The sequence below is a fragment of the Colius striatus genome, chromosome 18, assembly GCF_028858725.1.
Source record: "Colius striatus isolate bColStr4 chromosome 18, bColStr4.1.hap1, whole genome shotgun sequence".
NCBI lineage: Eukaryota > Metazoa > Chordata > Aves > Coliiformes > Coliidae > Colius > Colius striatus.
In genome coordinates this window covers 5794295-5810593 of record NC_084776.1, presented here as the reverse complement: position 1 = coordinate 5810593, position 16299 = coordinate 5794295, and the positions used below count along the sequence as shown (strand labels likewise).

General features: G+C 38.5%; 1 protein-coding gene across 1 annotated transcript in view; it reads right to left on the bottom strand.

The window, feature by feature from the left end:
• Positions 1-16299, bottom strand: part of CA10 (carbonic anhydrase 10) — a 177514-nt gene that overhangs the window by 102016 nt on the left and 59199 nt on the right. Inside the window, exon 5 of the mRNA XM_062010890.1 lies at positions 5426-5568. Coding sequence (XP_061866874.1) covers positions 5426-5568 — 143 coding nt within the window. The remainder of the gene's footprint in view (positions 1-5425; positions 5569-16299) is intronic.

Below are 16299 nucleotides of genomic sequence, written 5' to 3'. Positions count from 1 at the left end.
ATCTAAGCAATGCCGCTATGAGCTATCACTTCCTGTCACTTTCTGTACAGGAACAACATATCCCAAATAAAAAAGGGTATATGCAAAAGAATTATTTTCTCCTTCCAATTTTCCTGCAGGGCCTCAACTCCCTGTAATATGCTCTGTCCATTACAGGAAGAACAGTTTCTTACCCCCAATTTATGTGCATTCTCCTCCTCTGCTCCAGAATCATCTAGTGATGGTTTTCCTCAGCCTATTGAGTGACATGTAGCTTAAATATCCCGCTGCTTTACTGTCCAGATCCCAGTTTGATGAGGAGCTGTTGATCCACAGATTTGGTTTTGATTATTAGATACAGTTCATTGACCACCACTTCAGTTTTTTCTCTTAAGCTCCTTTCTAGCATCTAATCCTAAAATACATACTTTAATTCTCCTATCTATGAGCAAACCATGCCTACTTCAATCTTCAACAATCAGTGTTTAATAGTACCAGGAGGAAAACCAAAGAACTTGCACTTCTCTCTAACATCAAACTGCTACTCAGAATTTTGAATGGCACATTTGACTCCCACAGCAATTTGTATTTCACCCTGGCAGCAGTGTTATTTACCCCTGTCTTTTCCAGCTTACAGCAGAATTGACATGTGTCTATTATAAAGTACCTTCTCCAGCTGCAAGACAGGCAGAAATCCCTGCCAAATAGATGGTGATTACTTGATTAGATTCTGTGCAAAACATTACAGAGACATGTGACTAGGAAAGCTGTTATCTGTTGTGCTGGAGACAAAACCAGAAAGAAAAGTTTCACAAGCAACAGACTTGTAATTTTGTGCCTAATACTCCAGTCTCAAAAGCAGGTTTACTTAACCATGACTTTTAACCCATGTGTGAATGAACTGATGATGACAGCATGTATCTTTGTTTACTTCCTAATAGTGTTCACTTATTTTGAGTTGCTGCAACCTGATGACACACCAGATGCTCTTCCTTTCAGGGAGAGGACTCCTCACACTTTCCACTGCTACAGTGTGGAATCTTTCCCAGGGATGATAGTCCCCCAGGAACTTCAACATGTGTCTTTTCCACCAGATGCAGTTCTTCACAAACTGCCCCAGGGTGGGTCTCAACCACAGGGAAAACAATCCCTTGGGAACAGACTGTTCCAGGGGAGTTCCCCACAGGGTCACAAGTCCTGACAGCAAACCTGGTCCAAAGTGTGCTTCTCTCTCTATGGATTCCCAGGTCCTGCCAGGAACCTGCTCCAGTGTGGGCTTCCCACAGTCTCCTTTGGTCTATGTAGATGTTCTCACATTCTCACTCCCTTCTTCTGCTGTAGTTTTAGCACCTGTACAGAAACTTCTTCCCCTTGTCAAATATTGATAATCATGGAGGTGTTACCTACATCACTAATTGGCCTTCGTCAATGGTGGGTGCATCTTAGAACTGGTTGGCACTGGCCCTGTCAGATACAGGGAAAACTTCTAGCAGCTTTTCACAGAAGCCATCCCTGTAGCTCCCCTCCTGTCACAACCTGGCCATACAAACCCACTACCAATACTTAGCATTTTTTTCCAGTTCCAAAGTTAATGATGAGGACAAGTTACTTTACCTTGCTGGTTTCATTTTATATTCACTTACTAACATATCTTAGAGCATGCAGTACTGTAGAAGTATTAGAAATGTTAAGCAATTATTTAAGCAGTAATACTATATTTCATTTTTTATTCATTAAAGTTTTTGATGTTTGCATCAGACTTTTGACTTTCTAAAGCCACTCTAAATCAAAACATCGTAATATTAAGCCCTCTAAAAATTCATCACAAATCAGTTTACAGATGACATTGATGTCTTATTACTATCCATTCCTCCTGGACCTTTTCTAACAATTCATTTTTTATATTCCTGCAGTGCTGAAATATGGTTCACACCAGTATCTGTCCTTTTAATAATCACCAAAGCAAAGCTTGGCACTTGTCATATATTGCACTCTCGAGAAAAATGCTAGTAATACTCTGAATTGATTGAACAGCATGGAATCAGATCTAGCTGGCAGAGAAACCATTTAACTGATTTCAATTCATAAATCTCTTCTCTCCTATTCTATTTTAGTTTAGAAACTGCTAAATATTGCCATTATCTTGAGATGCATAGAATGAACCAATTATTTATAAAGATATTAACTTAAATAATATGTGATTGCATTCATTAATGTCCCATATGAGAAGGTAGACTTATGGATCTTACTGAGTAACTTTCATTTATGCACATTGAGCTAGAGAATGTATATAACAGCCTTGGCCAGCAGAAATCGATTTGTTTATTTCCCTAGAGGTCAACATCAGGTGCAATGGCCTTCCTTATCTTAAAAATAAAGTGTTTTTAAACAGAACTTTACCCACCTTAAACCACAATTTCAATTCTTGAGCATGACCTATAGTAAGTCATAGTATCACTTATGTACAAGGTTTAATTTAATTGGCAGGGGTGTACTTGGTGTGTAAAGCAAATGCTGTAACTTATGTTTTTAGGAGAACAAAAAAGCAAAGTATGGCCAAGACCTGTAGTTTGGCCTTAAAGAATCTTGGAGCTCTTGAAATTAAGCCCACAGAGAAATCAAGACCAGAGGCAGATGGGCTACAGAGAGGTCAGGGGGCAAATTTTGAGGGACCAAAGGTGGGGCTCTTGAAGAAGAGAGACGACCAGCCCTGGCGAATGCAAGAAGAGTTCACAGCAGAGGACTAGCTCAGTGGGCAGTGACGTGGTCTGTTCATTACTCTCATTCATGACAGTCTGGAAATCCTGGCTTTGGAGGCTGAAACCCATAGTGCTTGCTGCCTAAATGTCACTAGGCTACATTGGTGGTCAGTACAAGTTATTCTATTATCATGTTGCTGATTGCCTTGGGGCTTATGTGAATCCAAAGGGAAAAAAGCAGAGAAAGTAAAACGGTGTTTTTCTTTGTGACAGAGTGGGGGAGTGTGATTTGCATATTAATAAGGGTTAGTATTGTTTATGAAACGGGTTGTTTATCTGAAATGGGCTGCATGTTAAATTCACTAAAATGGATAATCAAGAGACAAAGCTGGGCCTCAGAGAGGACTGAAACTTGGGGAGTTTCATGAAAAGCAGCATTTCTTCTGGGGAATTTATCTGCGTGTAAACTCATTAAATATCTTGTGCTGAGATTCTGGATTTTGAAATCCAATTATCTGTATCAATGATATGCAGCCTTCAGGACCTGAAAAGCTACTTTCTTAGGAAATTGAGAAGCACAAACATCCAAGTAATGCAGCACAATTCAGAATAACATCCAGTGGTGTTTGGAATTGTAAATTGCATCACCTGATACTGCACTGCAACCATGGACAGCACAGAGCAATATATTCCTGCTCACCTGAACTTCATTATGAAAAAGTAGATAAAAAAAGGTAAAAATATTCATCAGTTGCATTGCCATCCCTTTTGCTCCTGAGTGGAATGGGAAGAATTTCCTTCTCAGCCTTAAAACAGAAGTAACTATTAAGTCATCTGCCACATAACATGCCACACATCATGCTCTTCACCCCTTGTAGGTTGCAGTGTAAGAAGTGATGTCCTTTACACTCTCTTTTCAGACCACTCCTTTTCTCAGGAACAAGAAAATTATTATTTTAAACCCAAGTGGTCTAAAAAATTGTGGGAAAGTTTCAATATGGTTTACTAAAATGCCTTCTGTTACTAATACTGAAAGAAAATAAACTCTCCAATGGAATTGGCTAGAAAACTATGGATTTAGGTAAAGTCTTTAGTCATAAATTCTGTAATGGAGTGGCTTGGAAAAGTTTTGGTCTGTAGAGGTGGAAATTGAGAACTAAACAGGATTGGTCTTGGATTCTGTTCTGTGGATGAACCATTTCTGTTCCTCCCTAAGTTAATTTCAATTTGAAGCACACAAAGCAGAAAAAATTCTTTTCCAAATCAAATAAATGTTTGAGTGTTTAAACTCAACCTTTCTACTTTAATAGCAAAAAATTTTGTTAAAAAATTGAAGTTACTGTTCCAACACTGACTGTACAGAATGTTTCCTTCCATCTAGCTCTTTCTCCAGGCTTGACTTTCTTCCCACCTCCCTTTGCAGAAGAGCTGTATAGTTTTGACTGTGTGCAGCTAGCTGTCTCTCTTGTTCACTATGCATGTAAGCTAGCTTATTATAACTTTGATTTGAAACCATATCAAATCCCTTTTCTATTTATTCATAATTTTTCTTAGGATTGGTTCCATAAAATCCTTTTGTGTGCAGCAAATCACAGTTCAGTCTTGTCTAAGAAATTCCCTGGCTGCTATATCAATTGGTTCATTGCCCTGAAAACTGAAGCGCTTCAGCCCATATGAAACACACCTCCATTTTTAACATATGAAGAAACATCACCAAAAAGGGAACACAAATATTCTACCTGCCAAATAAAATCCTCACTGAAGCCTTCACTATGAGCAAAGGATTTTTTTTAAGACATTGAGATTGCAATCTTTTCCTCAAAGGACACTTTTGATTCAACCATTTTAGAGATCTCTCTAAAACAGAATAACCACAACTAGAGCAAATCCTATTCTTGTAACATGATAGAAGGCCATCAGTGTTTGACAGCAGCAGATAATATCAGTGTGTGGTAAGAACATCTCATTGCTTATACAGAATCTCAGAGGTTATCGGTGCCTCTGATATTATTAATAATTAGATGCTTGCTTTGTACCCTGAGCTGGTACAAAAAAGGTATAATTCTCAGAATTGCTAAAGAGATTAAATATTCTGATACTCCTGACAGACAACTTCCACGTATATTTGTTGTTGACTTTCATATTATATCACACTGTAATTATAAATGATCTGAAATATTGCAGCCTTTATGTAAATAGCAGAGTCAGTAAAACTTGTTTTTTTAGTATCAAAATGAAAACCCTTAATGCATTTCTGAGTAAGCAGCAACACATATATATTACTCTGATATTTTATGCCATAGTTGGAAGCACTGTTGTCCTTCAGTACATAACAATACCACCATTTTATCATTTCTGTGATGAGCGTTACATCGATTCTGATGCATGTGTACATGTACCACCAGAACCTCAATAAGAAGTACAGAGCAAATTCCTAACATCTCATGCTGTTTCCAGCAGAAATCTCATTTGTCAAGACAACAGGAGAAGATAAATCATTTTGGACTAACCTTTTGTTAGAGGCTCTGCTTGTTTTAATATTGTAAGTCACAATACCTTTTCATGTGCATTGTTCTGTATTGCAGATTGAATAAAAGAGAACTGCCTGCATGGAATAAGCAGCAAAATCTTTGAAATACCTTTATAAGCACCCCAACAAAAGGGAAGCAACACAAAAGCTTTATTTGTGAACATTTGTAAGTCTACTAACTTCTTGTTTTTATACCAGGACACGATAGACAACATACCTTTCTTCCCCCTGTGTTTATGCGAAGTGGAGTTAAGAAAGGGTCAAAAATCATATGGCTGGTTTCAATATTGACAGGTGACTGTCTTTTCCCAACAGAGCAAAGGTTCCAAGCTGAGTTCACCAAACCCCAAAAGGAGGGAACTGCAAAATATGAAAAAGTTCAGGTTAAAGTCTGGAAAGACTAGAGAAATACATGCAAAGCAGATTGCCAGACAATTAAACTTGTTATATTGACTGAAACTGAAAATGGCAAATTCATCCAGCACTTGAAATGTAAACCTTCACACCAAAGACCAAAACATAGTTATTTCTTTTTTTTTTGTATCACAAAAGAAGGTTGCTGATTTTTTTTCTCTTTTGAAAGCACCTAGGTATAATCCCAGAGTCAATTATAAATAGCTCCTTTTCTGTTAGTATTATAGAATATTTACTCAGCAATAGGAATGTGACTCATTAGTCCTTATGCTAATTGAATGTGTCTTTGGAAGAGTGTGTGGCTAAGTGCATTGGGCAGAAGCACAGGTGTTTTGCTCAGAGGGTGGAGCTGCAAACCCATCAGCTGCTTATAAAAAGCTTTCTGAGAAGTGCTGCTAATTGTATGGGGGATTTTGTTGTGTGGATACTTGTTTTTGCTTGCAGTTCTTTGGCTACTCTAGTGGGAGTTACAGAGAGTTCTGTCTGAGTTTGAACCTCACATTTGTAGTAGACTTAACTCATTGGGAAAAAGTTTCTTAGAGGAGACACAGGTGGAAAATATCTCCTGAGTAATGTAGCCTTAGGGAAAAGGCTGATCTGGGTGAGTGCTTTTTTAAATCCTGTTTTATAGAACTAGCCAGGGGTTTTATTCCTCTCAAAGTTTCAGTGTACTTAAGTGTAAAACTTTAGTTGGTTTAATACAGAGCTTCATGTAACTTTTGTATGAAAGTAGATAAGCTTTAGAGTACTTTTTAGGCTATGGCTTGCATGGCAAAACTTCAGCATGAGTGTCCCCATGGAAGTGATGGGAAGTGTGTTGCAGTTGTTGAGTATATGCCTGTTCTGGTAGCACATAAGCTATTGTCCACAGATGTTGCTTTCATTACAAAACACTGAAAAGTCAATTTTCAGCTGAAGCTTTTCCCTTCTTTGTTCTACCCTGTCTGTGCATCTACAGGTGCTACACTTGCAGGTTAAAGCCAACGACCCTGAAGAGATCCAATTGGTACAGCCATAATTAACATGTTACAGCTAGCAAAGCTTAAAGTTTCCTTGCATGTAGCTTTGAAGTGAACCTGTACTAAGAATACCTTAAACTTTCTTAACTCCTGACACAAATAATCAAATCGGCTTATATGCAAAGCCCAAAATAGGTAACAACTCTTAGTATCTATTGCATGAAATTTAGAGGGAGGGGTGATAGTGTAATGGCTTTGGGAAAGTAAAGATCAAGACATAGCACCCAAAATGGCTACAATTGCATGTGTCCCTATCAAATTATGCCAGTAATCTTTTACATGAGCAATAAACCCTGTGTGCAACCACCTCACAGAAGGTCAGATAGCAGTCTTTTAAAACAAGTGAAGCTTTGTGTGATCAGAAAAATGAATAGGCAGTATGACTGTAAAAACTCATTTGGCTCTTTTTTTTTACCCTACCAGTCAACCCCCTTTTCCACTGGAGACTTAGAAGACTACAAAAGTTCTCAGAGTATGCTAAAGGGAAATGCTAATGCTTTGAAATGGAATACATGTAGTGCAATTAAAAATAAAACAGAGTAGTGCTTTTTTCCTCTTTTGTAAGAGAATTACCAGAGGAGCTCACTTCAGTCTTTGTCAGAGAGAATCCCTCTTTATGCAGAGGCCTAAAATAAAAGTTCAGGTTAATTAAGAGAGCTTGGCTTCCCTTGATAAATCCCTCTGTGGTGGTAATAAAAGACCACAAACGGTACAGCTATAGTTTTAAGAGGGAAAATATTGAAAGGGAAATCTGATGTTTGAATGTTTTCTGCTATTACTAAAAAAAATCTTCTGGGTAGAAGTACTCTTGGTATTGGTAAAAACAATCCTTTAACAAGCTTTTAAAAAATAAACTAGATATAGTAAGTGCAATAAAATGGCAAGGGAAATGCAGCAGGCTGTTATGTTCAGGTTCCTATCAGCTAATGAATTGATGATGTAACTGGGATTGTCCTAGAAAAGTTACACTGGAGAAGAGCTGTTCTGAAGCAATGTTTTCACAACATTGTTTCTGTTTTTGACAGGGAAGCCTTGTGTTCTGTACAATGCTTGTCACACCAGCCCATCCCTGGAAAGGCAAGAAGGTGGAGCTCCGATACTGTGATGTTGCACTGCAAAGGTTAGATGTGTTCCCCAGACAGGTAAGTCTGTGTTGCAATCTTTGATATTTTTTTTTCTAATTGCCCAGGAAGCTCATGCTTAAGAGTCTCTCCCATATATGCTTGTTGCCAGCTCTGTCACCTGTGGTTAGACAAAAAGAAAGTGTTGCAATGGTAAACTTACCTCAGTGATCAGAATGACTTTGCCAATGCTTCAACTGAAGGTTAATTATGATGACTGACCTAAGACTGCACACATCTAAGTTAACCAGTGGATGGGGATATTATGCAATATTAATGTCTGATTACATTTAATTAAAGTAATTAGTGCAGCTGCCTAGATTCTCAAAGTAATAGAAAAGTATGCAGAACTGTAATGGAAAAATCCAAGGAGGCTTCATGTAGGAAACCAGGGCTTAAATTAATGTAAGTACTGAATTAACTGTTTAGTCTAAGGAAATTAGTGTATGAATCTAGAAGAAACCATAAAACCACTAATTATTTTGTTCCAGCTAGGCTAACAGATAGGATTCTACTAGGGGTTAAGTCATTAATGACTCAGTATCTCCTCCTCCACAATGATGCTGCATTTACATAAAAATTCAGTCATGTATGAGTGGGGAATATGTGGCATCTTTGGCTGTAAACCTCTGAACATTTCAGACAGCAGTCTATCTCCTGTGCTGTATACCATCTACTCTTACAAGCTAGTTTGCATGCAGTCCACACAAGAGCTTACAATCTCATTTAGCAAGGTTTTCTAGCTACTGGTTATTCTCCAAAAAGTTTCTGCATGCTGATCTCTGCCTTGGTCTATAAATCCCTCTAAATTTATACCACTTGAGAGCTGATTTGTTGCAGACATGTTACACAGACATAAGGTGGTAAGTTTTTTTTATGACCAAGGTGATGCCTTCAACATTTTCATAACAGAAAGAAAATTGGGTAAATTCCAAGTTTATTTCCTCTCTATGTTGACACAGTATGGCAACAGACATTCTTTTTGTGTGTGTTATAAGTAGTCTCCTTCACCTTCTCCCTATATATTTTATACCTATCCAAAAACCTCTGACATCCTTATTCAGCATTTGTCTTACTGCACCTGCTCCTTTTTTCAATTTACTGGGAACAATTTACATTGAGATATATGAAGATGCTCTAGTATTAGCATAACATAATAGCATGAGAGATTCTAATGGCTTTTATCAAACCTATGCATAACAACAGTGAAATAACAGTAGCTAGAACAATAAAGCAAAGATAGAGTGCTCCTCTCCTAGTGATAAGTACCAAGGATTTGCCTAAATAAATACAGGCCTCACCTCTCCAGAGAAAAGCAACAAGTAAACAGTGTCCTATAAAGATGCCCTTCTGTAGGTGCAGCAAATTTGTAGGTAAGCATAATGGTACTGTCTTCAGTGTGTGTTAATGGGCATGTCTGTATCTATGTGGGGAGAGGAGGCAGTGGTTTTCCCAGTGTGAGATCAGAGGTGCATGCTGTGTGTGACATCTTCATTACTCTAACTGAGAAAAAAACCGATGCTGCACTCAAAGGTCTAGGTCATGAAGGGGTTGTGGACAGTTAAGCAGTGTCTCCTAATTGTCTGTATGGCTGTTAAGGGTTTATTTATACAAAAGTTTCTCCCAGTTCTACTCTATGCTCTGTTTCTGCATTTTGCTCTTAGGAAAGCTGTAAGGAGTTTGTAGCTAAAACTTCTCTGAGGCAGTTCCTTGAGGAGTGGTTGTGATGCAGCAAGTAAAATAGCTTGGTCTAGCTCAGAAGAGAACAGATGCATCACTTGGAGAGGGCTGAGATGACTCCCCGCTTCTCAGCATTCCTGGCTCTGACAACAGAGCATTCCTGGGAGGGCTCATCTTGTAGCCAAGGTGCCTCAGGCTGTGTCTATCTTGATTAATTCCTATCTGTGTTCTCCATTCTGAAATGACTGAGAAAGGGCATGGCCTTCTGGTCTATCTGGCAAAGTGTTATCCCATTAGCTCTAAATTTTACCATCTAGGGAGCCCTTAAAGATACTTGCATTTACTTGGAAATGTGCCTGCAATTGCAGAGTGACTCTGCAAAGTTTCTATACCAAAATCATAATCTCTGTTTTTAACCCATAAAACACATGAGAATGTATTTAAGATAAAATCCCATCGACCTCCCTGCTTTTCTCCTGATTTAAGGCTCAATTTTATTTTGTGCCATGATGAATCACTGGCAGGAGCCCTTCTTAGTTACTGAAAGTCTTTAAAGAATCCTAAGTTGCCCCTCTCCCTGCTCCAGCCCTTTGTTCATGTGTGCTACCTTCCTAGGTTCTCTTATCCTCACAGCTTCTTGTTGTTAAGCTAACTTTTGGTAGAAGTGCTTAACCATGGCAACACATATGATTATTGCTCTAGGTACAAAAGCAAAGGGCAGAGAGGTTTCATGCACAGTAGGCTAATGATCCCTCTCATTGCCAAGTTTTGTACTGTCCAGGAAATACCCCTTTATTTCTCATACAGCTTCTGAGTTGAGGAAAAACACAGCAGGCTTTCTACTATGTTGTGTTGTCTCATAAGTAGATGAAACAATATAGCAGCAAATCAGATGAAGTCAGGTATCTGGGAGAAGAGTATATTTTAAAAAGCTGCCATACTCAGAACTAGATACAAGCAAAGACTTTCCTGCCACCAACCTCGTGTGTACCTTGTGTGTCTCACTGACCTGATGACTGTGCCTTCTGTGCTGGGCACTTGGAAAAAGTAGGACATGAAAACCAGTGTTAGCTTTGCAAACATTTCACTGAGGAAAGAACCTCTGATTTAGGTCAGCAATGCAGGGACTTTGATTTAGGAGTGACTATAGAAGCAACACTTGGTGTAGTAGGCATCACACTGCATAGAATTCAGCATCTTTATATTAATGTCAACATTTATGTAGCTGATTTGTGTAATCCAATGAAAAAGATACAAAAATGAAGAAGCTTTTTTAAAAAAGCACTTGAATGTTAAAACAGATGCTGGAATTGCCAGATTATACAATAAGTTCTGTGATATCTGGCTCAGGTTTATTCTGAGCCCTTGTTTAAACAAGGCCAACAAGCCAGCATGCTTCAACAGAGAAATAAAGAGGTGGCTAAAAGTAACAGAGTAACCTTCAAAAAGTTGTGTCCAAGTAAGAAAAATGAGTTTTTATCAGATTTTCTGAACTTAAGTTATGCTAGAGTTTGGGTTTAAATAAAAGGAGTCAACTTATTCATGCAGCAGATCCTTGCTTATATGTTTAAGTTTTAGCATCAGCCCTGGCAATAGCATAAAACACAATCAGATTGTATTTGTGCAGCAATTATTCTTGCCCAGTGTAATTACTGGTCCCTCAGATAAAATCTCAAGCTACTTTATTGAAGCTGGGAATTGAAACCACAGAGAGAATCAGCTATCTATGTACATCAATAAAGCAGCCCATTAATTATTTCCACCTACTCAACTTGAAGAAAATTACCATACTAATGCCTCTGGATAACCACATGACCTGCTCTGCTTCTACATAAAAGCCAAATGTAAAGTCATAAAGGCTTTGAGAGATAAATCAGGGACACCAAAGAAATGACAGAATATAGAATGGCATTCATGTAAGTAATTGGTCACAGAAATCTCTAGGCTGCAGTAATATTAGACAGCATCACAATGGTTTTAAATTTGAGATCTGAAAGTATTCTGATTTCCTTTGAAGAAGCAAAATTTGATAGGTGAAATATATCCTCTACAGTAAGACTGCATTACCATTATTCAAAATGTGGTAAGAAATTGCAAAAACTTCCATCAATAAATCTTGAAACATATAAAAACCCAAAAATTTTGAAGAACTCCAACAGCATCATATTACATACTGCTAATTTCATACTGCTCTGTTCAAATGTCATCTTCCCTCTGTATGAAGGATTCTCAATGACAGGTAAAGTTCAACTGCACTACCTAAGTAAGAAAGAACAGAAAACTGGAGGAAATGAGTAGTTCAGATTCTGGAGAAACACTTTCTGTTTAGAAGTGTCAATTTTCTGCTGTGCCTTTTAACAGAAACAGCCTGCAATACTCTCTTCAGTTTACCTTTTAAATTATAGCTGCTTATTTCTGCCTAATTAAACATCCAATTAAGAGTTTTACCTGGAAAAAAATGTATTTAGCAATCACAATTAGTGACCTCTACCCTTGCAAAGCTTTTGCTTATTTTCATCTGTATGTTTTAGATGCCAGTGTAGGAAATAGTACCACTTCTTTCATTACACCAATTGAACTAGACTAATTCACTTTTATGAATTATGTTAATCTTATGGTAAAGAGCAGTTATGAAACAGTAGGTAATTAGACTTTTTTGTCACATGGTAGTGAGTTAACACACATAGTAAAACTTTACAATCTGATAGTACTTCGGTGTTTCCTAAAAATATAGTTCAGGGGCTTAAAAGGCGCTTGTGGATGCCTTAAAGGTAATATCTTCTTTTTGTATGATTGATAAAAAATAAGTAGCAAAGGCTGTGTCCAGGTGTGAGACTAAGTAGCCTCAGTAACAATATTCTAGTGCCATTGCCACTACTGTTCTGAGAACACATACTTTTTACTCCTGTTCCAATCAAAACAATATATGGTCTTTCTCTAATGTCAATGAAGACTCCATTGCTGAAAGGTTTAGCATAACTATATAAAGAAATCAAAGTGAAAAGATTAAAGGACAGCTTGGTTAGAAGGTTAAAAGAAAGTGGGATGTTTAGTGGAGTTGGCACATATTGATCATTAGAATGTCAGTCTTGCAAAAGGGAAATCCCTTGTGGTAAAATAGTTTAAAAATTAAGAAGGAGAGGGGAGGAAGACAATACTCTCTCCCCATCTTCAACACAAGACACTGAGCATACATGTGGACTAATCAGTGCCTATGTCTGCCATTCAGTCATATGCTGAGTCTCCTTATGTCTGCCAGTGCCCGAGATCCTTGTATGAGTAACTAGCTGCATCAGTTACTTGCCACTCAGCTGGCTGTTTCTAATCAAATCTGGTCAGTCCCTCAGTCATCAATCACTGCCAGGGCTCAATAGATTACCCTTGATGCAGGCAAAAACCAAGTTGGCAATCCCAGCTGAGTAAGCTTGCCTGACACTCATTGTAATTGTGGGGGTGGAAAAGAGGGGGAGTTTGGCCTGGACTAGACTGAAAGCGAAAAAGATGAAATGCAAAAAAGCTGATGGTTGTTCTACCCTTTGAAGAGGGCTTTGCAGTGAAATGCAGGAAACCCAGGTTTTGAACTATCCTATGATCTCTAAAAGTAACTTTTCTTCTTCATGTTTCTTCGTCTTTCATTTTTCTATTTGCTGTGCTTCATGCTGTAAAACTGGGGACTCTGGCTGCTACTATTAAAATGAATGACTGTTCTGAGGCAGTGTGAGCGAGATCTAAGGTTTCAAAGATGATCCAGAAGAAAAGTGAAGAAAGCTTTACCTAGATGAAATTGCAACACAGGAGAGAGTTGTTCAGAGCAAAGTAATTTGTAACTTATTGTTTTAAGGAAAGGGGAAAGACTGCTTATCCAGCAGATAACTTGAGCTCTGTTCTGTAGATTCAGCTTTATTTTAATGTCTTTGAGATTCTATTGATCCTTATACTGAAAAACATAAATGAAAGAAGGAACATAAAAAAATTACAGAAGACAGCATATTTATTCTATCAGAAGTTCTCTTTCTGGATATCCCAGTGCTTCAAAGCACAGCATTACTAAAACAAACATAACTCTCAGGCAGTAAGTTGGAATTTCACTATTTCTTGCCAGATTTACTATACATCTGCATCTGTTACTGTCTCCTTTGTTAGGATGAATACAATGACCATCCCATTCTCAAATCTGAGGGCATTAAGGGATTCAGTTGGGAGGAGGCAGGCACTCAGGTGTAAGGGTTCTGTGTGAGGAGCATCCAGGAAGGGTTAACTGATCCCATTCTTCAAAACTTATTGTGCCAGTGGCCTCTTGAGAATTACTTGTAGCTATGTACTACTTGGGTTTCTCACAAGACTCTTACAGCTAATGACAGCAAGTAATGCAGAAATGTCCTGGCCCTGCTGACTTGCAAAGATAAGTAAGGAGCAAGCACAGACTTCACCACTGAGTGCTGCAGTTTATATCTGTAATGACAGTTCAACACAGAAACACTGATGTTCTGTGCTCTGGTATTTTCTAGAGTAATCAGGTTTCTCTGACCCCATTCCACAGGGCTCTGGCTCTGCTTGGGGATGCTGTTTCCACAGTGAGATTATCAAACTCTAACTTTGTTCTTGGAAAGGCAGGAAAAAAAGTTGTCTGGGCAATACTGATCTCTTAGAAGTCCAACATGGTGCTGCCAAGCCACAACTCTAAAAGAGACATAAAAGTCTTTTGCTATAAAGTATTTTGGAATGGAAAGAAACCTTGGGCTCTCCTCAGCTGCTACATCAAGCTATTCATCTGACTGCTGTCCACTGATTGATCTTTCACTGAATGATCTGCTGCTTTTCCTAACTGTGGTTACATTAAATATCTGATGTTTCTGTTAGGGAAAAACCTAGTCACTGCTTCCCTGATACCATGTTGTACACACAGCATGTGGCACACAGCTTCTGCAGATGGGCTGCTGTTGAGCACAGAAGCCAGCTCAATCATCATCTAGGAAAATCTGCATGTTTAGGGAGAATCTAGTTCTTATACTCAGTGCTTCATTTGAAATACTCCTGGGATGTTTCTGCTACCCTGTGTGTGCAACAGGCAGGAGAAGAAAAGGCTTGGTGATCAATTTGACTTGAGGATGACTTGGTTACATGGGAGTTCCAAGAACTAAGGCTCTTCTAGAGGAGTCTCAGTTGCTGTAATCTCCCTTCTTCCTCTGTAAGTATTTGAATCTTACTGGTCCCTACAACACTTATCAAACTTTATACAGCAATTACTGTCTGAGATGTGAGGGGATAGCTGAGTGCAAGGATATTCTTTTGGTTTGTGCCACGTGTGGAAATTCTGTAGTGTGTGTCTAGTCTAGAAGAAAATCCTGTACAAACATCATCAATACTGAATAGCTTCTTAAAGAGAAACTGCACTGATGCAAGACTATCTGTAAATCCCCTACAAAGTAGAGAAGAAATGAAATTTTTCATCTTCACAAAATGACTAAAATGTAACAAATAGCTGGAGAAACACTTCATCTTATACATATCCTCCCTCTTAAAATTCCAAACATGCTTCTGCTTGTTAGAGCTATTCATGTGGGATTGCCCAGAGTCCTGTTTGCTCTTACAGCAATTACAAGACCAATACTACATGCTTACTCAAGTTTTTGCCTACTTATTCTGGACTTAATATTCTTGATGATTTTGCCATGAGTAGGAACTTGTCTACCATTGGATTAATTGCCATATGTGTTGCTCAAATATACTGCAGGTTTTTTTCATGACAAGGTCATATTTCAAAACTTTTGGTTCATTGATGCATTCAGTCTTGAATGCTGCTGTGGATATAAGCTTCCAAACAACCTTGCTGATCTTGCTGAGCCTCCTTTTGGATAGACACAGCAAAAGAAACTGCTGAGTTCTCCTGTCAGTGAGGAAACATTTTGCAAATATATTGGTTTTCACAAGGCTGTGAAGGTTCTTTAAATACACATTTAGGTGAGTATTTACGACATCAGTAAGTGTGTTCTCATTTACTTTGAAGTTTCTGTATTTGTGGTCAAATAGAGAGTAATGTTCTGCAGCATTCTTATCAGACAGGCTAACTGGGAACGCTCTCAGGCTGGTTCTGTGTGCAAATATCAAACCTTCTAAAACAGGAGGGAAAGCAAGTACTCAAAGCACTGCTTGAGAGTGCAGAAAGGGAGGTGAGAGTGCTTGGATGCATGTGGAGTGGATGTGGACTGGGCTGTACAAAGCAGTGCAGGGAGGGGCAGTGGATATGTGAGGCAGGGTGTACAGTGACCCGCTGCCATTCTACAGACTTGGTAAAAAATGCAGGTAGTCTGCAAATTTCAGCAGGTACAGATTCAGCCTGTAGCAGATGAAATTGATGATCAGCTTGGCACAGAATACAGATTTAGGTCCCCACTCTCATCTTCTTGCTGTCTAAATTTTAAATAAACTCTGCAAGAAGTAGATAAACACATGTATCACTTTCATTGCAGGTACAAGATCTTTGGTGCTAAGAATGTAAGGTCAGAACATGCATGACTTTTTTAATGCTTGAATTTAAGAAAAGGACTTTTCAAGTGCCACAATATATTATTAAATCAGAAGTGATGAATTAAACCATGCCAAGGTACTGTCATAACTTTTCCATCTACAATTAGACATCACAGGGCAGGTCATGTGTTCTTGAAGGGTTTGCATGCTGTGCCAGGGATGCAAAATGGGCAGAACCTGACCAGTGTTTGCCCTGACTTCAATGACTTCAGTCTCCTTGTAAATGACTCTTTGGATGAATGGGGCAGAATAGGCCAGGGATTACATTAACAAGGAGGCAGAGAAGGACAAGCATGAAGCCTATGCAATAAAGCAGGACTGTGCTTTGT